Source organism: Apteryx rowi, unplaced genomic scaffold (assembly GCF_003343035.1).
Source record: "Apteryx rowi isolate R43461 unplaced genomic scaffold, aptRow1 scaffold_35, whole genome shotgun sequence".
Lineage (NCBI taxonomy): Eukaryota > Metazoa > Chordata > Aves > Apterygiformes > Apterygidae > Apteryx > Apteryx rowi.
Window position 1 is genome coordinate 110,447 of NW_020449974.1, and position 19,529 is coordinate 129,975.

Below are 19,529 nucleotides of genomic sequence, written 5' to 3' on the forward strand. Positions count from 1 at the left end.
TAGCCCTAAAGCATCACCTTTTCCACCTCTGCAGTTGTTATCCACTGTGCATATAAACACAGTTTCTTATAACGTGTGCTACGCCTATTCCAATCCAGAGTGAACAAACCTACAGACACCCTGTACCATCTTCAAACCACAGCTAATATATGCCTGTAACCTCTTTCATTAATTTGTCTCATCGCTCTCTTAACTAGCTGATACTTTTCGGCATTCACGAAACATTTAAATAAAAGCCTAACAAACTCGGGGACTGAAACTCTGAAGCTCTGTTTCCATTTGACAGAATTCACTGGAAGTGCTCCAAAGAGCAATAACATCTTACTTATATAAATAATAAATAATAATATAGTAAAATAATATAAATAATAAATAAACGGTAAGCACTGGCTAAAGCTGCAAAAGTAGGTAAGGCTTTGGGGCCTGGGGAGACGGGAGAGGGCTGGAGGCAGATTCAGGCAGGAGTCAAATACACAACCAGTATGACAGGGACGCTGAGATTTGCACCTGCACTTGCAGGTAATAATAATAATAATAATAAAACCCTTGCAAACTGAAACGTGTTTTCTGAATACACCAGTCTTGCCAACAGACTGGGTTTTTTTTTGGTTGTTCGTCGCTGTCGTTTCACGGGACGCATTAAAATCGCGACACGTCGCTTCCCGAGCCGTGAACTAAGATAATCCACGGTGCCGGCAAGCCCAGCCGGCGGACAAGCTGGGAAGAGGGAGCGCATCCCTGCTAGCCGAAAAGCACGAGAAGACTCTGCCCAGCTTTCCCGTCCTCGGCGGCAAGCGGCGGGGGCGGACAGCGACGGACGGCAAGGTTACGGCCGCGGCATCCGCCTCCGTTGCCCGGCCGGGCAGAGCGGGTCGCCTGCCCTCCCGCTCGGGTTGGCGGCACCTGCCACTGAACGTCTGAGCGCTCCCGGTTTCGTCTCGCAAAACAATTGCCTCCAGATCCCGGGGAATTTAAGGAATCGTGCTTTTAAAGCCTGTAYTAGTCATCTGTTCTACTTAGCACTGGGGGCTTTTAGGGGAGAGATGCTGCTTAGTGACCTAAGTTACTGGCAAGGTGGAAAAACTGCAGGGTTACGGGTCTGTTTGCAGCCCAAAGAAAAAAGACAAAACTCTTATTAACGACGAACGCTTCTTCTTATTCTCAGCAAYGCAGACTGGCCCTCTGCGGACCCAGATTGAGAACACGGCTGCTACCAGCGGAGGCAGCACCTGCAGACGGGACACAAACTACACGGCCAGAATTTAAGACGGAAGACGCTTCTGAAAGAGAAATAAGGTATTGCTTGGATTACGACGTACGATATTGCTGCAAATTTTGGATATGATTCATTAAACGCGGCTCCTTCGCCCAGTCTACCCAAAGGAGAGAGATGAGACTCAGCGAAAGGACGCGGCCAGCTGTTAAAAACCAGCCCCTGCCAATAACCAAAATCTTAATGGGTGACCTTCCTCAGAAATAAATTTAATCCCTCAGTAGTCACTGCTGATGGGTACCGCTTAACTCAAACGTGATTAGCAAGACTTTTTTTAAAGGGTGGAAGAACATATTTTGATGGAGTCAACCGCCAGATGATGATGAAACAACACAACTAATTTCACTGAATAAATGGAGTTACCAGGGATCGGAACGGATCAAGCTCAACACCTGTTTAAGCTCCGATACCATTGCAGCTGAGGCCAGGGACAATTCTGCTGTGGAGTCTAACCAGGTCAAGGAGCGTTTCCGATGATTCTGCAGTAAACAGGTTTATCATCTTCTCCACTTTTTCCAAGGTCTGTTCCAACCTTCACGGCAACCAGGAAAGCCAAAGAGGCGGGTAGGTGGAATTAACTTTCCAAAACCTTTTCCCTTGCTGCAATTAAAAGGTTTCTTGACCTGTTTATCAACCCAGAAACACAGAAACCATACGCCTGTATCAAGCTCAGCATTTTCCGTAGACACTGACCCTTTGATATTTTCACAAGTGGCCACAGAACATAATACACCCGGCTTTAAATAGCACGCAGCTAAAAACTGGCGCAGAGGCCAAAACGAGCTCAAAGAAATGGCTGTTTTCTCAGAAAAAGGTGCTGTCCTGCTAAAGCACTAGAATGGCCATTCTCAGGCAGACAGAGGTCCAACAGCAACACATGCCTTGGCGGAAGGCAGCAGCTCCATCCGACTAGCTGCCCAGATTCCAGTAATTTGTGGTTCGGGAACGCCACGACCTCACGGCTGGCCCCTCATCTTCGGAGCTCGCGCAGAGTACGGTTACTAATCCGTCCGACCACTTTTTTTWAAAAAAACCTATTTGCATTTTTGAGCTTCGCAAACGTCCTGCAACCGGGGGTACCTCCACTGACTTACGCAGTGCTCAAGCCTACTAAATCCAGAGGGTTCGGGTGACATTGGAGGGTTTCCTGCTGTACGTCGTGACTGAAGAATTGCACGGTGCTCCTGCTGTTGCCTTTACTGAAAATTTGTCTGCAGTGTGGACATGCGCCTTTTTGCTTGCCTTCAGCAAGCATTTGAGAAAGACTCGCGAGGGAGGCTCCTGAACACGGGCAATGTTTCAGCCCTGCTTTGAACCGAATTTTAAAAATAAGAAGGAAAAAAAGTGTTCTGTCAGTTTTGATCTATATTTCGTTAACACCTACGGAGAAGCAGGATATTAAGCAACTTCAGTGAGATCTTAGGATTTGTCCCCAGAGTGTATTCAGGTGTTAGCTCGATGAACCAAAATGAGCAGGGTTAAGTGCAGACCATATTTTTGGTACCTACGATGCTCACATGGCACATTTCTAAATAGCTGTAATTATTTTGCTTACAAGGCATCTTACTTTCCGTAAGAGCGACCTAGCAAAAAGGCTACGCTTTGAGAAAAAATTCCCTTCAGCAGATAGAGGATAGGAACAGCTGAGGTCAGGAGAGGACCAGAACTTCTTAAGATCATAAGCCAGTTATTGTTTTCAGAAACAGACTCAAGGAGACTGATTTTTGTTAGCCCTGCTAGAGTTTTACCCACCCTAAATCTGCCTATTTTTAACATAACCGATCTCAAAAAGCTGGGACTGTCTGGAAAGCATTAATGCGCCGTTTAAGAGGAAAAAGGAAGAGTAACGAGTAAGAGAAACGTGGAAAATGGCTTTGCAGCTTACGTTCGCATTCCTCCACGTCCAGGTTGAACTGCTGCAAGGCCCCCAGCGTCAGCTGCCGCACTTCGGCCTCCAGCAGCAGCTGCATCAGCGACGTGGAGAGGTGCTTGCAGGCTGACATGCACGCGGTCTGCGCCACCTTCCCCTGCAAAACCAAAGAGAGCTCGTTAAGGACGCCGAGCGCGGCGCGCAAGGCGAGCTGCTTCGCATCCGGACTCTCCAGCCGCCCTCCTCGTTGCACCCCGTCCGCTATCAGACCTTCACGTAGCGCTCTACATTGCGACGACCCTCTCTAAAGGGAATCGCCTCTCAGGACTCTGAATTGCTACCGGCAGAATTAGACCTTGCAAGGTGCAGAGTACCCGGGCGCAGCTCAAATCCAGGCAGACCTCGGGCGTTCGGAGCGCTCGGCGTCTCCCGTTATCGCGTCCTAATCGCAACGCGATTAGCGGCTTTAGCCTCCTCCCGAGCCCTCTCCGATTCCCGGGGATCGAGCAGGGAGGCCCACGGGGAGGAGAGCGCAACGCGTCCGTGCTCGGCGGACGGTGCTGCGCGGGAAGCGCAGCCGGCTGCGCTGCATCCCGGCATCCCGGGCCCCGGCGCAAGCCCTACGCTTCGGCTCTCTCTCTTACCAGAGATTCAGCTAGAGATTGCTCTCTCGCTGGAGAGTCAGTCTTTCTCATACTGCACATTTTTACCGTCCTCCTTGTTAGCGTAAACTACTTTAGCTGCATTTCCAACATCTGTAAGACAAAACGAGGTTACCTGGCTGCTGCCGCAAAGACCTTCAGAAGCTACGGATCAAAACACTGCGTCAAAACGCTTGCTATTTAAACGCCAAGGTTAGAGATCAAGATGAGGTTTAATCTGTTGCTCTTATCTTCACCAAAAAACTTAATAGTTTGCAAGCGTTGCAACGTAATCTTTATCAGCTACTTATAGCCCTTGAAACTTTTATATCTGTCGTGGAAGTAGGAATAGTTATTAGCTTCAGCCACTAAGGAAACTTGAGAAAACTGTCAGTAAATAATTTTTTTTTAACACGTTTTCTCTAGGCTACATCAATTACATTTCACTTTGGAGGAACAAATGAGATTCAACCTATAAATCATGAGAACAGTTTGCAGCAAGAGGAGTTGCTCTGCATCAGCCTTCGATTTTCAGACCGCAAGGCAGGAGGAGGGCAAACACGACGAACGACAGGCTCCATTAGCGTGCTTCAGGTTCTGAACCGTAAAATCAGCAACAGCCCATTTGCAAATGTGACACATGACAAGCTGCAAAAGCAGCACGTCCAAAAGAAGGCACCTTGTCTGGGGAGAGAAATCGTTCTCAACAGATTTCAACGTATAACTAATGCGGACTGAAATACTAACCATCGTTTATCCATTAGCAATGTCGGGACACATGCCTTGGTGTGAAAATCTTGACGACCTGTGTGGATCAGAGAGGTCATCCCTAGACGTTCCTGCTCCTAGAAAACCCAGCCCCGATGGTGAAATTTTAGAGGGAGCCACAGCTTCCCTGCACGCTCAGCAGGGACAGCTCAGACCATGGTTTAATTACTGTATTTTTTTTAAGCACATGGTGCAGCAGTGGGCACTCCCAAATGCTCTCCCTGTGCCAGCTCCTCACGGATTTGCAGGGTGACATCCTCATCTCTCTCCGCACTCCCTACTGCAGCTGTAAAACCAGCTCAGTAACAGCCTATAGGTATTACAGAAATGCTTTAACCCTCCTAGACACCCCAATACCTCAAGCTCAAGAACAATTTATCTAACATGCAAGATGTGGTTTGGAGAGGAGGGCAAACAAGGAATCACGTAACCAAGACTTGAGCTGTCGGAGACAAGGACATAGAAAAAACCCACCTGCAAGTCACCAATAACTCATTTACTAACTTGACAGAAAACTGAAGAGCCTCCAACATTAACGGGCGCTTCCAGGAAAATCTCTACAGTATCAATTGTTTATTCAAGACCTTTGCAAACCTCATAAAAAATTAACTGGATTTGCGTGGGGGAGGACTGCGGTCACGGGTGAAGGTCTACAAAGCACAATGGGCAAGACGCCTGAATGTCTGCCAGCCTGTCCCCGTCGGCTGCAAAGCTCGGGCCGTGACGCCGCTATTCGGTGGTCAGTGCCTGAAATAAAGCAATTCTGTTCCTCCCGAGCATATCGTTAGAGCAAGAGCCGGGGGCTTTGTTTTGAAACCAGAATCATTTCGTGACCGTTTTATTCGGCAATGAATCACTCTGCCCGCGGCCTTAAGCGCAACCTGCTTCAATTTACATTTCGTAATTATTGTTTCTCCTGCAGTTGGGCTTTACATGACACCTTTCAAGGCGAAGCAGCCCTCTCCCCCCCCCCCAGATTTCCTCTGGGTACCTGGGTATAACATCCAGCGAGCTTGTTTGTGGCCATGCCAACGAATGCAATGGAGAAACCAAACCTTCTCTGAAGCTCTTCCAAGGATGCAAGCCAAGGGGCACCCACCGGAGCACAAAGGCACGGGCTACTCTCGGCAGAACCCGCAAATCCCTGCCGAGTCAATCACGCTTCAGGAAATCAGGCATGAAATCATCTCATTTCATTTGTATTTCATCCTTGGGCAGCAGATTAAACCCTTCGGGTTCCCAGGAGGCCGAACAGCCACCGGTGGGGAAGGTCAGCATGGAAACTGCCGAGCCGGCATCGCTCGCGGTAGCGTATTTGTTTGAAAATAGCAAATATGTTAACAATTAGGGAAGGGAAAAGCTGAAAGGCTGCCTTGTTAATTAAGGAACTTCCTATCAAAGGACTCATTAAAAGCTACTGAAACCGAACGGTTGTTAAAATAAATACCCATTAATCTTAAGGCGCAATCAGGAATATGCTGCCGCTACCTACCTCACCGCAGGGGGAAGAGAGGGGGCTCCTCCGGCACCCACCTTGTGCTCTTAACCCGCGCCGAAAGCGCTGGCAGTCGTCCCGGCGGACATCGGCCACCGAGCGGAGGGTCCAGGGAGAGACCCAAGGGTCCCGCTGCGCCAGAGCACCCCGTAACCGAGCCAGGCAGGTACCTGTCCGCTGCCTCTCCCAAAGCCGCGTGCAACGCAGTAAGCAACCTGCACGCAAGAGTCCTGTTGTAGCCCCGAGAACGCTGCCACCGGCTCTCCGAAGAAAGGCAGCCCTTCCAGGGAAGCCAAAGCCTGGCAGGTTCCAAAAGGTCTCATTTCTGCTGCCTACAAACAGGACTTTTTTTATTTTATTTTTTTTACCCCATCTTACAACCGTTAACTGAATTCTCTAGCTACCGCCACAACAAAAAACAAAACAAAAACACGAGGCTTGCCGCGGGAGCTGCTTCCTCAAGCGCGCGGCGGACGCTGTGTTTTTGCCTCTTGGATCAAATGCGCGCCTTTACACGGATTCAGTGCAGTAACGCGTGCAAGGCAAGAGGTGCCGATATTTTCACGCGGAATTTGCTGACTTTTCCAATTCATAACGTACTCCCGATGGAATATTTTGCAGCAAATGGAAATGTGATGCCATAATAAAGAGGAATTGTTCAGTAGGGGAAAAGACCCCTAAGAAAGGACAGAGGAAAGACTAAGTCCCTCTTCCTCTCTGCGAGTGTCCCTTCTTCAAACACCTGCCTGAAAGCCTGCTCGAATGCAGACACCAAATTGTTTTGTTAGTGACTATCTGCCCTCGTATTCTGCCTGCTTTTATTTTTTTATGGGTTGGATTTAAATAATGGCCATTAGATGGCTCCTCATCATGGTAAATATACTGGGAGCTGGGGGGCAGGACCATGTCTAGTGGTTTTTTATCTTCTTTAGAGGTAAACTGAGTTATTTTGAAGAGCTTGGAAAATTTTTGGAATGCCTGAAAAGGCAGATTTTACCCGATGGGGGGATCAGCTCACCCAGGATAAAGCCAAGACCATAAGAAACCATCCATACCTTGTGCCTTTTACCCTACTGAGAACAATCAAAACAGATATTCTTTGTGTGGGCATGGAAAAAAAAATGTCAAACTTCAGACCCTAAAGTTCTTAAAAAAAAAAAAACCCAAACCATTATCCAGAAAAATTAACACTTCATGAGCATTCAAAGCAAAGGCACGTTGACTTCCTTCCCAGTTTGAAGAAGTTTACTTAAAAAAAGAAAAACAAACAGCAATCCTGTTATTAACTGTCCATTCTGACGCTCACGTTCAAATTAACTTGCACAACATTAAATGTGCACCATGTCCCGTGAGCTACGGGACGGGAGCGTGCTGCTGACACGGTGGCAAGAGCGATAGCCCGTGCGGGCGTGCGTGCCACTAGCCGCACAGGAGGACGTGGAGCACCAAGCCTGAAAGCCATTTGTGCTCTCATCTCAAAGCGTCTGGACAAAGTACTTTATTTTTATCTTTAAAACAAGCTGTGGATCTGGGCCCGGTATCTTGCAAATTAATACCAGTGTATCCAAGACGAACAGGGCCAGGAGCAACAACTGAAAGTCCTGAACAAAATGGATGGTCAAGAAGAGGGATCAAATCAGCTGAAAAGGAAACAAACTGAGCAGAAAAAGCTTTCCCCAAGCAGAAGCAATTACGAAGAACCATGTAGGGTGTCCGTCCCTCCCAGAGATCCCGCAGTTATTTGGGAGGGGGGAAGACAGAGAAATGAATTGCAATCACTCTCTGCACTTGAGGAACACTATAGGATGGCTGGTTGGTGGCTACCTACCTCCAGCTGCTTCCAGAAACATCCTCCTTTCTCCCGTGTTATATATTTAAAAGAAGAATCGCAGCAAGGGACATTACAGGGATAGACTGGAGTGTTCTTATTACATAATAATCTCTGTACTGATAAAAACACCTTCAAGTAGCGGACTTCTGATCTGGAACCCCCACGAGCTGTGGCATGCTGGAGCTCTCAAGTAGACTGTGAGCTCAGCTGGCTATCGCTGATCATCCCAGCCTCCAAAGCAGCATCAGGCTCCACGGACACATCTCTGGTGGCTCAGAGGTGAGAGCCCGTGTGCGCCTGGGGAAGTGGGCAACAGCCCAAGGAGTTCAGCACAGGATGGAAGTTCCTACCCTTAGACCTGCAGGGCTGGATAACGTGGACCCAACAGCAGAGAGGGCAGGGGCAGTGGAGCTTTCTCCATTGGCATCAGTTTAATACCGACCTTGGAGCACCAAGTGGTTTGAGGGAAATATAAAGGAGGCTTCTGCACCGGTATTTAAAAGTGGTAATATGTTGATCCTGAGAACTGCTGGATATCTCAGCTAAATCAAACCCAGATTAAGTCATGAGAAGGGAAGCAACCATATGGAGTTAAAATACAACAGCGTGAGTGTCAAATCACTGGGAAAAATACAGAGTAGTAAAAAGCCAAGTGTGGAGCCTGGAAGCAGAAGGTGCAAGACACACCTTGAAAACGTGAGACTACCCTGGAGTGCCACAGTTTGGAGAAGGAGTCGGAGATAGAAAAGTAGAACGGTAGAAAAGTGCCATCGCCCTTCTGTAGGGTGCTAGGAAATGATCTGCTAGAATATCATGTCCCAATGAAAAGGGACATGGAAACTAGAGTCAGAGAAAAAAGCACAGAAATGACTTAAGGATTGGAAAGCCTGTCCTCTAAGAAAAGGAAAAGCTTTCTGCCTACATGGAGGGCAAAAGCTCAGAGATCCTGTTATTCCAGAAGAAGTTCTCTATCCAAAGAGGAAGCAGATACAAACAACGCCATTTACCTCAGACTCTCGTTTTCAGGATTTCAGCTAAAAATTCCAAGCCAACATTTTTCTTGTTGCTCGGGACAACACAGACTGTCCCACGCCTCTCCACACCCACGCACACCACTGTGCCGTTGAGGACACAGGACATGATGTGGTCCCGCAAGGCTCTTCCACACCGTGACCATCTCCCTTCCCCAGAGGTGCAATGCCGTGGGAGACCACTCTGCCTCTGGGCTCCCTCATCACACGGGCACTCCAATCATCGTGCTTTACTTTGCCACCCATCAACTGTGAACGTTAACGACCTTGGTCTCGCCTCTGTTCGTTAGTATGTGCAAAACTCACTGCGATGCAGAGAGCTTACAACGTCACCTTCCCACCAGCACCAGCCACAGCGTAACTTCCGAGGCAAAAGGGTAGGTCCTCCCAGGGAGGACTTCGATCTGCTCCTCTTGTTCTCTGGACAACATTAACAAGGGGAAGAATTAATACAGATCCTTCTGGACAACACGATGAGGGGAAGCCAAAGAGCTTTCCAACAGGCATGACTTTCAATCATTACCTCTCCAGATTTTGGAGAAAACCAGCCATATACCCACAAAAGGCTCGTAAAACCACACAGCCACAGTCTCCAATTTCCTCTGAGGAACATTTAAGGTTTTCTCCTTCCAAACATCATGCACAGAAGGTGGGCGCTCGATGCAGCATAAAGCCATCAGTACAGTTTAAGTGCAAGTCAAACCTGCACAAATAGCAAGAGCTTATTTGTTCACACAATTAACCGGTTTACATTCTTAATGTATTTGCATGCACGATTTTATGATATTAAAATCCATCCCTAGGAGTATTTGCGTCACGTTAGGTATCAGAAGAGAGTAAGTCATTCCCTATAGAAGCCCAGCACCTATTGTGAACAGCAGAGCTGAAATCCACAAACATCCCAAATCCCACCGCACAAACCACACCAGTTGCATCGCCCCACTCCACAGCATACTTACAAACCCAGTTACTTGCAGACATATGTGTATTTTGCCCACTTTACAACACTAATTCTATTTGCATGGTGAAAGGTTTGTTTTGTGGTACTCTTAATAAACAGAGGAAATCATTTTCCCCCCCAAAATTGTTTGCGTTATGGAAAAAAGGCGAGAGCAGCATTTTCCCAGTTTCCCCAGCTGGTTTCCAGCGGGGAACGGGCTATGGGCTGAGACCCGTCTCCGCATTAGACATGACCTGCCTGGAACGGGAGAGGAAGAGGTGACTAATGTGCGACTTCAGCGACCGGTAAGATTAATGGTCACCTATTGATCTCAGGTGGTGTCAAGCTCCGTATTTGATCTACGGCTCTGTGAAGTCATCCCTAACCACAGAGGCCAGTGTGTTGACTACAGATGTGGAAGAAGCCAGGCGACTGGCCCAAAGCTACAAACCACGCAGTTCAATTTTAGGTGGTTTTGAAATCTGCCAAGGATAAGAAGGAACCTTCTAACCCACAAATGAAGGTTGCGATGAACAGCGTTTGCATTGCAGGGGCTCTGAGCACAGCCAACGCCTATCGGGGAAACAGGGGCCCTCAAGCCGGATCCCCATCAGGTCTTTCATATTATTTGGCAGTGATAAAGTTTGGGGTTTTCTGGAGCTCACGCTTATGAAAGGAGAAGCAGTGATGACAGACACGTTTCTTTGAGAAACGCACTTCAGAGAGCAAGCACAACTGGTAACTACTGACCAACAGGCAATGACATCACCCTCATGTCAACCCTCCTGTACATGTCCCCAAATCCACTGTCTCTCACGAAGCAGGACACAGACAACTGTGCATTCCCGGTTTACTAGGAATGAGACATCACCTCGTGCTCAAGAACATTCATGTTCGAGGGATGGGAGAAAAGCTGGGATCTGCCATGCCAGAAGCGGTCAGATGAATGACAACTTCTGGTTTAAGAGAGTCAATGCTCTACTCAGGGCCGGCCGTGGGCAGCGCTCCTCCTCCTCCGACCCGGTAGACTGAATTACTTGGGCTGGGAGTAGGGCAGGTTTTAGCTCCCAGTGGAAGAAGCTACGTTGCCACTAGCAAACCACCGTCTTTAAAAGATACGACCCACCATTTAGGTTCAGCCATACCCTTTTCTGAACTGAACTGAGATTTTTATCTTCCCGCAGCTTCATCCATATAACATAACAGCTTATCACTTGGTTCAAGAAACAGACTTGCATCCTTGCAATATCTTCAGCTTCACCTGAGCAAACCCACAGGAGCAATGCCCTACAGCAGTGCTGACCAGCGCAATTCCAAAGATCCACTCACCTGGAAAACCAACGGCATCTGAAGACCGAAACAGCAGTTGCTACAACCACCCGGGAGGACACCATCCTCGGACTGGGCGACAGCTTTCAAGCTCATGCTAAAGTTCAGTGAAAGCCCATTTTGAAGTAGCTGATTTCCAGCAGTATTTAAAAATTGACGGGGAGTCATTTTCAGAAGCAAACATGGACCGCTTATGTTCTCTTTCAAGCATTATGGGGAAAACATGCTGCCGCAGATACTGCGGCAAGACAAACACAGGGCAAATCCGAACTGCCAGCAGAAGTTTAGCAGCAACCAGACAAATAAAAAGAAAAGAAAAAAAAAAGGCAAATACAGCAATTATCCTCACCACACAAAAAATAAACCAGCCAGACAATTACACTGACCGCTGCAGTCTGATACAAACCCCCACATTCCTATAAAATAGAAAGAACCGTAGCAGTTTGGCTCTGTAGAAGATGCCCCAGGTCAGCAGCTGGAGGCTATTTTGGACGAAGCCGGTGGGAGATGCAAACCCAGAGCAGCACAAAAGTACTCGCATCTTGGGAGATGATGGCCTTAACCAGCTCCCACACACAGATCTGCAAGGGCTTGGCTTTTTTTTTTCCCCCCCAAATATCCAAATATCACTTAATTCGTAGGGTCACTGGCTTTATGGCAAGGTTTTCCCACCAGAGACACCAAGGGATCTAGGCCAGCAAGAACGGCATGTACTTGTTTGCAAGCAGCAGTAAAAGCATGAATCAAGGATTTTGCAACCACGTGCAGCCGTGGGATCCAGGATACGCACAGGAACACAAGGTTTTCCCTGGCTTCGGCTGCGCTGTCAGAGTCACCAAATGAACGTTCACTTTTTTTTTTAAGCCTAAGGAAAAATAAATAGAAGGAAGGGCAGGGTGTTGAGAAGGGAAGTACCTTGCAACGCAGCTGCTAAGGCCGACCACGGGACAGTTTCTTTGAAGACTTATGGAGGCCTCTATAAATATACGAGTAGGAAGAGGTGATTTGCAGACAGCCAGGTCTGTGGTTTGCAGCAAAGCTCAAGTTTGGAAGCCGTTAGGTGTGCACAAGGGAAGAACACACAGAAAGAGAGGATTGCGAGATCTGTGCCATCTTCCTTAGGTGGGACACGGTCCACCATACAAATCCATGGCGAGATATTGTTAATTAATCGCTCTGTAAAGGTCGATGGCACGGGAACAGTTGTGGGCAGTGCCTGGCCCACCCCAAATCAGCAGCCCCCGTAGTAGAGCGTCCAGCTGCTGCCTGGTCTCCTAGAGATGCTGCGGAAATGTGAGCAAGGAGCTTCGCCCTGGACCATCACTCAAATTTGCTGCCTTCCGCTTTCTTGGGGCGACCCTCTTTTTAAGCAATAACCGGGAACCAAAGCAAGGTCCCATGGACCTGCTCTACCTGCTTTCCCAAGGCTCAGCACGGCGCGGGGCCAGCGCCCGCGCAGGCGCCCTGCCGTGAGGAGCGCGGGGATGCGTGGCGTTAGATGGGCAGCGGCTCCCAAAATCCCAAACCCCGCCTAGACCCGGTCCGAGGAGGGCGACGTGCTGCCCGCGTCCGTAGGGCGAGACTTTCCGAAACGCCTGACGTAAACCAGAGCCGCGGCCCCGCGATTATCAGAGAGCCCGGCTCCGAAACTGGAACAAACGCGAGGAAGAAGGGGGAAAAAAAAAAAAGAAAAAAGAAAAAAAAGACATATTTCATCCTCCTCTTTTGTGGCTTTTATTTTCTTTTGTCTTCGCTTTGGGAATAACATTCTTTCCATTGGGAAGAGTCTGATTTTCCATTAAATACAAAGCAGCTGCCATTTTGGAAACAAAAAGTTGATTAAACACAGATTTTTATTTTTTTTTTCCTCCCCCCGCAACGTGTAAAGAGCTAGAACCGCACTTATTCCTGCTGATTTGCCAGGGCCGAGCATCTGCCGGTTACGGCAGCAGGAAGGCTTAAAAAGAGAGCGCGCGCCGGATCCCATCTTCACTGTACAGCTCGGGCATTTATAAATAAAAGGCGAAAGAGGCCCAGGACTGGAGGAAGGCATGCCGCGCTCATCCTCGCCGCGGGCCCTTCGGAAACGCCGGCGCCAACCGCTCCTCTTGCTTTGACGCCGCCTTTGCACCCGTTTCCCTTTGCCGAGACGCCTAAGGGACGGGTCGACGTGTCGCTGCGACGTACGGCCGCCCGGCGGGAGCGGCATTAATACGTGACTTAAGGCCCAGATGTTGAACAGACTGGGGAAAAAACGAAAAAAAAAAAAGGACGAGCTCGCGACGCCGAAACACTCGACTTCCAATCCTTAAACCATCAGCTCCGACTCAATTTTCCAAGCGGGGCAATCAGAGCCGGTTACCGAGGAACGGCAACCGATGCACGAGGCGTACGAAACTTCAGCTCGTTTCACGTCTTTCCGAGAACTAAATATTTAAGTTTCAGTTTTAAATGCTTAGAAATGACACTTGAAAAACAGAGAAAAGAGAGAAAACAGAAGAAATAAGCATTACCGTCACTTTGGTTTTTTGCTAACACACTGGGTTCCCCTTATTTACGGCTGTGCAAGGAACACAGGGAAGAAAGACCGTGGCAATCTTGAGCAAGACAAGGGCCTGCGTTTTTAAATGCTTTGCTTGCCCTCTCTTGCTGTTATTTCTAACCTAGGCTGCACGATCTAGGGAGAACATATCCGTATCTAATAGCACCGACCCTTACGACGCGCACTTAATACTTCTGTAATTGCAGCCGTTTCAACCGCACCAACCTACTCGAGCACTCGCTCGCGCCCACGCTACCGACTCCAAAAAATCAGCGCAAATTCTCGATAATTCTTACAAGATTTCACGCTGCCAGTGCATGAAATAAGAGGAAAGCAGATAATTGCAAAGTCTATTGTTTTGCTTAAATCCGAGCCTGAAGGGGGAAAAATATATATATACTTTAACTTCTCCGAGGGTGCTCGGAAGGTGCAGACTGGGGCTCGGGTGCAGGGAACGGCAGGCATGTTTCAATCCTTTACGCCGCGGACGGATTCCCGACTGCCAAATTCCCCGCACCGCGCATCTGATTCTCCGCATACGTACGCGCGTGCAAAAGGAAGCATAAAACAGCTTTATAAATCTAAGTTTGCAAAATAAAATCACAGCCAAACGTGCCGGGGGGGGGACTCCGCAAAGGGAAGCAATACCTAGGGAAGCGTGCACACCTGGATTTAAAGGATTTATGGGACCAGGCAATTTTAGCTTCAATTAATTTGCGGAGTGCTGAAAAGCATACAAGAAACCACATAATTCCAAGATAACTCGGCTTACCGGGATCCTAGTTAACTAGCGCTGCCCGGGTTAAGCAGACGTCAGCCTTCTCGCCAGCCGACAAAGTCAAATCTACCGTATCCGAACGCTTTGCTCCTTCCTTTAAGGCAACCGTCGGCTCCTTCGTTTTCGCGCAGGTATTTTGGATTTCGGAGACGCTCGAGGAGAGCAGCAAGGTAACGGGCAGCCGCCAAGCCACGCCAAGGCGCATGCAAGCGCCGCACCGGGCACGGGCTCTCGCGGACGCAGCTCACGGCCCCGCGCGCGCCCCAGGCGACCCGCTTTTCGGGGAGGCTCTGGGTCCGCAGCATCGAGAAGGAGCTTCTAGGAAGAGCCCCGAGCAGGTCCCGCCGGACGCTTCCGATCCAAGCTACGAGTTCCCCTTTGTGCCGCTTATTTTGCGCTATGGAGTTGGGGGGTTTTAAATCTCTCCTTCAAAGCGGGCGTCGCGATTTCGCGATGTGTTTTCGCCCGTTAGCTCGAGCTACCCAGAGAAGGAAAAATTAAGAGGGGTTAAAAGGCAAATTTGCATCCGTTGCGGTTAAAAACCGAACCGGCCAAGAGCGGCCGAGCAAAGTCCCGCCACGTAAAGGGACGACGCCACTCCTGACCCTTGCCAGGGGACCGCCAGGTATTATTTTTCATCGATATACCTTAATGAAACTAATGCACCCCTCTCCGTAGGAAGCCGACTCCATAGCTGTCTAGGCACTGGATTCAATTAAAGAAATAAATGCATCTGGCTCCTAAATCGTCAACGCCTTGCGAAAGCCAGGGGCTAAGCGACTTTTTGCCTCGGCCTCCGGGTAGATCCCAGGGATGCCGCGCCGGATGCACGCAGATGCACGCTCATCCCGGCGCCGTTGCAGGCATTGCATGGGGAGCGCCGGCGCGTGGCTGCAAGGCAAAGCCCGGAGCCGAGGCGGCCGCCGCATCCCGGGACCGGGTGTCTCGGTGCGCCGACGGGAGAACCGACGCAGCTCGGTGCACTTTGCGCCCCGTGCCGGGGAAGGCTGTCACTTTGCAAGCGTCCGCGGCAGCGAGCAGAGGCGCCTGTTGAACCAGAAGGCAGGTCCCGAAGGTCCGCGGTGCTTTCCCGGCCCTAAGGCAAAGAGGGGCATCGTACCGCCGAGAGCCGGCGCTACCCACGGGGAAAAAAATATATATATTCGGAGAACACAGGGGCGCACGGAGGGGGGGTGAAAGGGGCTCGTTACGTGCAGCAATTTAACGCCCCTGCTTGGGAGGACGCGGGGGGCAGAGCAGGTCTCCCCGCCTGCAAGGAAACCCCTTGCGCCCTCCTCCTCTTTCTTTCCTCTGTCTCAAAAGCCGAAAGGCCAAATTAACATCCAACAGGGAATACCTGCCCACCCTCCTTTCGGAGGAGCGGGACCTCCTCTTCTGGTTCAACGCGCCCTGTCCCGCGCGAGCTGCGAGCAGAGCACGGCGAAGGCGCGCGGCCCGCAGCCGGGTACTCACCGACATGGTCGAGTGGGCGTCTACGTCCCCCTACGGAGGGCAACACAGGCAGTTTTGAGTCAAAGGCGGCAGAGAGCGCGCGGCGCGCGGCCGTCGCGGCCCGCAGAGGCTCGTCTCCGCGCGAGGAAGGCGCCGGAGCGCTGCCGCCACCGGCAGGGTAATAAAAGAGCAGGATACCGGCCCCTCGCACCAAGGAGGAAATCATCGGACAAAGTACCCCGAGACCGGTTTTACTCCTGGCCTCGATATTAGGCGTGCTCTGCAACCTTGGGCAAACCAACAGCCGCGTGCCTCAGTTTTCCCCACCTGTAAAATGGGTGCAAGCAGCTGCCGAACCTCCCCGAGAGGCAGCAGGGATTGAGCCACACGTGGCTGCAAAACTTGCTGAGCTCCTTCAAGGGCAAGAGAATCTCGTTTAAGCGCAGACCGGACTCACTCGCATCTAAAGAACACGATTTTTGGTGCTCAAACTCTGTTTTCACGCCAGTTATTTGCCACCGGGGTTAAACAAACGTGTGTGTGGGGTCAAGGCTGCGGTTTGTACAAAGCTCAGACTTGCGGTGCGTTTTACTTCCACGCACAGTTTCTTTCGTTTTAACGCGTTACGGAGGGAGTCAGCGTTTAAAGAAAAAACGCAGGTAACCGCTCTCTCTAAAAGGAAAAGAAACGCTTTTAAAGTGCTCTCTACCAACGCGCGAGCTGCCGGGGCCAACGCGTTTCTTTGCAGCAGCAAAGAGACGCCAATAACGGTGAACAAGGCAAAATGTTCCAGGGCAAGGAATCCGCAGCATTTGCACAGTTCCAGCTGAAATCTGCGCCTGCCATCTGGCAAAAATAAGCACAAAAGAGGGGGGGAAAAAAAAAACCCTCTTTGCAAACAGTTCACGCCGAAGCGCCGGGGACCGCGGAGGTTAGGGTTTGTCCGATGGCTGAAAGATTGCTTCCCCGTCCCGGGTCACCGTCACCTCTTGACCTTCCCTGATTACCTTCCGAAGGAGGTTATCGAGATACAAGCCTCGCAGAGGATTAAAGGAAACTCAAAATCAAAACACAAGCCCGCCCCTTCCCTCCCCGCGCGGGCTGCCCGTCCCCCGTCCCCCCCGCCCGGGAAAACATCCTTGCTTTGTTAACCCGACGGCGCGCTTGAGGTGTTGACACAAACCCTCTGTCTCCGCAAAGCGTAATGTCAACAAATCAGCCTGTTTGGAGTAGCCCTGTCAATGGGATTTACATTAACTTGTCTAACGAGAAATAGAAACAACAATCAGCCGTCAAAGACGAAAGGCTTTTTCGGTCAACGCTTGCAAAAGCGCGATGTCGAAAATGTGAATTTGGGAGGCCCCTCTGCTTGCCGAAAAGCAGCAAATCGCCTTTAAAAGAGGGGAAAGAAAAAAAAAAAGGGGGGGGGGGGAATAGGCGTATTTTCTCGTGTATTAATAAGCGCGGCGGCAACAGCAGCCACCTCGCACTGCTTAATTCAGCCTCGAAGCCAAACATTATTTCTGCTCTTATTTCCAGCAGCAGCTCGTTTGCTTTGCGATGTCCGGAGCGCTCAGAGGACCGGTTTGGACCCGCGGCTAGAAACCACTGCAAAAAGTTCCCGCAGCCCCGGCAGCGGGGACTCAAGCCGAGTCACGGCCCGCGTTTCGGCGGCGGCAGGACTCGGGTCTCGGCTCTGTTACGGGCCGGCGCTTTCCGTCGTCGCATTTTTCCGTGGGCGCCGACGTGCCCGGGCCGAGTCTCTGCGACGGGCGGGCGAAGGGCTTTTCTCGCTGTAATCGCTGCCGTGAGAAAAGGCGGCCAAAGGCAGCTCGCCCTGCTGCTACTTACTCACGTCCTGAGACCGCCGCGCTTTTCTTCAAAGGAAAAAAAAAAACAGGAAAAAAAAAACCCTCCCACGAGTTCAAACACCGGGAGAAAGCTCGGGACATTTTTTTAATTGCACGAATTCAGCAAACATGAAGGTCCCCAGTCATCAGCTCTGGCAGACAGCGTCGTTTCCTTGCCTTTCTCAGCAAGCTGCTAGTACTCGTACATCCTCTTCTCCTTGCAATTCATCCCTTTTGGGAGATGGTGTCTTCCTCCTCCAACTCCTCTCACTCTTTTCCTTTCGCGAATGAAGCATGTCCCACATATCTGGTGCTTTTCCAAAGAGCTCTTTCACTTCTCTGCGCCGCTCTGGAGGGCTGCGGGCTTTCACAAGCCTTACCTCCTACAATTCCTCTAGAGAAATCATCGAAATCTGAATTTGTTTCTAAATAACCCACCGGAAAAAGGCCCTTGAGCCTTGCAAGAACAAATCAGCAGAGTGACCAAGGGAGTTGGTGACGTTCCTATATGGTCTGATTGCCCGCACTCATCCTCACTTCACGTTGCCTGCAGGGTAGGTAGGAACCTGCAAGCAGCTTGGAACGAAGGCGGCTTCATAATGTTCCTTGAAAGAAAGTGGCTCTGATATACATATATATATCTCAAAAAAACCCAAAAACCCAGACCTACCTCCCCTACGAACCATCTAAGCTAGATCTACAGCTGCACAAATCGGGTTGTAGGATCTGAAGAACTGATCTGCCCTATCTCAGGGGGCTGCTGGGAGCATCAGCCTCGCACAAGGCTTTGAAGATAAGGTGCTCTGCGTGTGCGCGGGCTAAGCAGCATGAGCAGGTCGCCTGGCATCTTCACCGGGGGAAACTGCAGGACGACCTTCTCATCAGCCGGGTCGCTTTTAATCCGATTTGGGAAGAGAAAGGCTGCTTTGACCCTTCTTGGTCTTTTTTTGGACTAAGCTGCTGCTCTCCCAAATTCCCGAATAATTTTGATTAATTCAGAAAGGAAGCATCAATATTTAAGGAAGATAAATCACTGCGAGCCCATCTCATAAATCACCGCAGGTCTGTCTCCCCTTCCCCGTCGCTCCACGCTCGCTATGCTTCACGCTCCAGCGAGGAGACTCCCCGTGAGCCCCGGGCTCTGCGGGGCTTTGCCGAAGCCCCAAACGATCAACGTGGGGAGGGATGGAGCAAGAGACGGGCAGCATCTGTGCATGTGTGTGGCGAGAGGGACGCTGCAGTGCTTTCTGGGTACTTAAGCATTCATTTTCCATATAAATAATCCTAGAAAAACATGCCTGTGTGCTTTGCCCGAGGTATACGTGTGTTAAAAACATCAACGAAGAGTCCAAAGTAAACCAGCGAGGAAGGCTGGACGTTGCTCGGTCTCTGGTGCTCCTTCCCCGCTGATGGGGATCTATCCTGAGCTTATGCACTTAATGCCCAGGACTCCGAGGACAGCTTGAGGCAGTCGGGTCACCTGGGCACTGCGTTCTACTGTTTCCATTAACCGGATTGCTGGTTTGTACAAGCAGTCCCAGTTCCAGTCTGTGGAAGTGGCTCCCAGCTGCCATCCCATCCCGGTACACCCAGATGTCCTTTTTCTAAGGAGAAACCCAGCAGCTGGGGAATCCAGCCAGCAGCCAAGCACTGGCCCGTTCCAGATCGGCATCTGACCACAACTCCCTGCGTGGCCACCGGCACTTGCGCTCTGCTGCCAATGGAGGCA

At 50.2% G+C, this 19,529-nt stretch overlaps 1 protein-coding gene across 15 annotated transcripts in view; it reads right to left on the reverse strand.

Moving 5' to 3' along the window:
- EXOC6B (exocyst complex component 6B) overlaps positions 1-19,529 on the reverse strand; it is a 237,117-nt gene that overhangs the window by 77,037 nt on the left and 140,551 nt on the right. For 7 of the 15 annotated variants that reach the window (XR_003254712.1, XR_003254711.1, XM_026072704.1 and 4 more), the window contains exon 18: positions 3,159-3,300. The exons of 6 other annotated variants lie outside the window; for them this stretch is intronic. Coding sequence is in view for 7 of the 9 variants with exons in the window: in XM_026072704.1 (XP_025928489.1) it covers positions 3,159-3,300 (142 nt within the window). In the remaining 2 variants the exon portion in view is untranslated. 2 more of the 15 variants (XM_026072703.1, XM_026072694.1) reach the window with 2 other exon arrangements.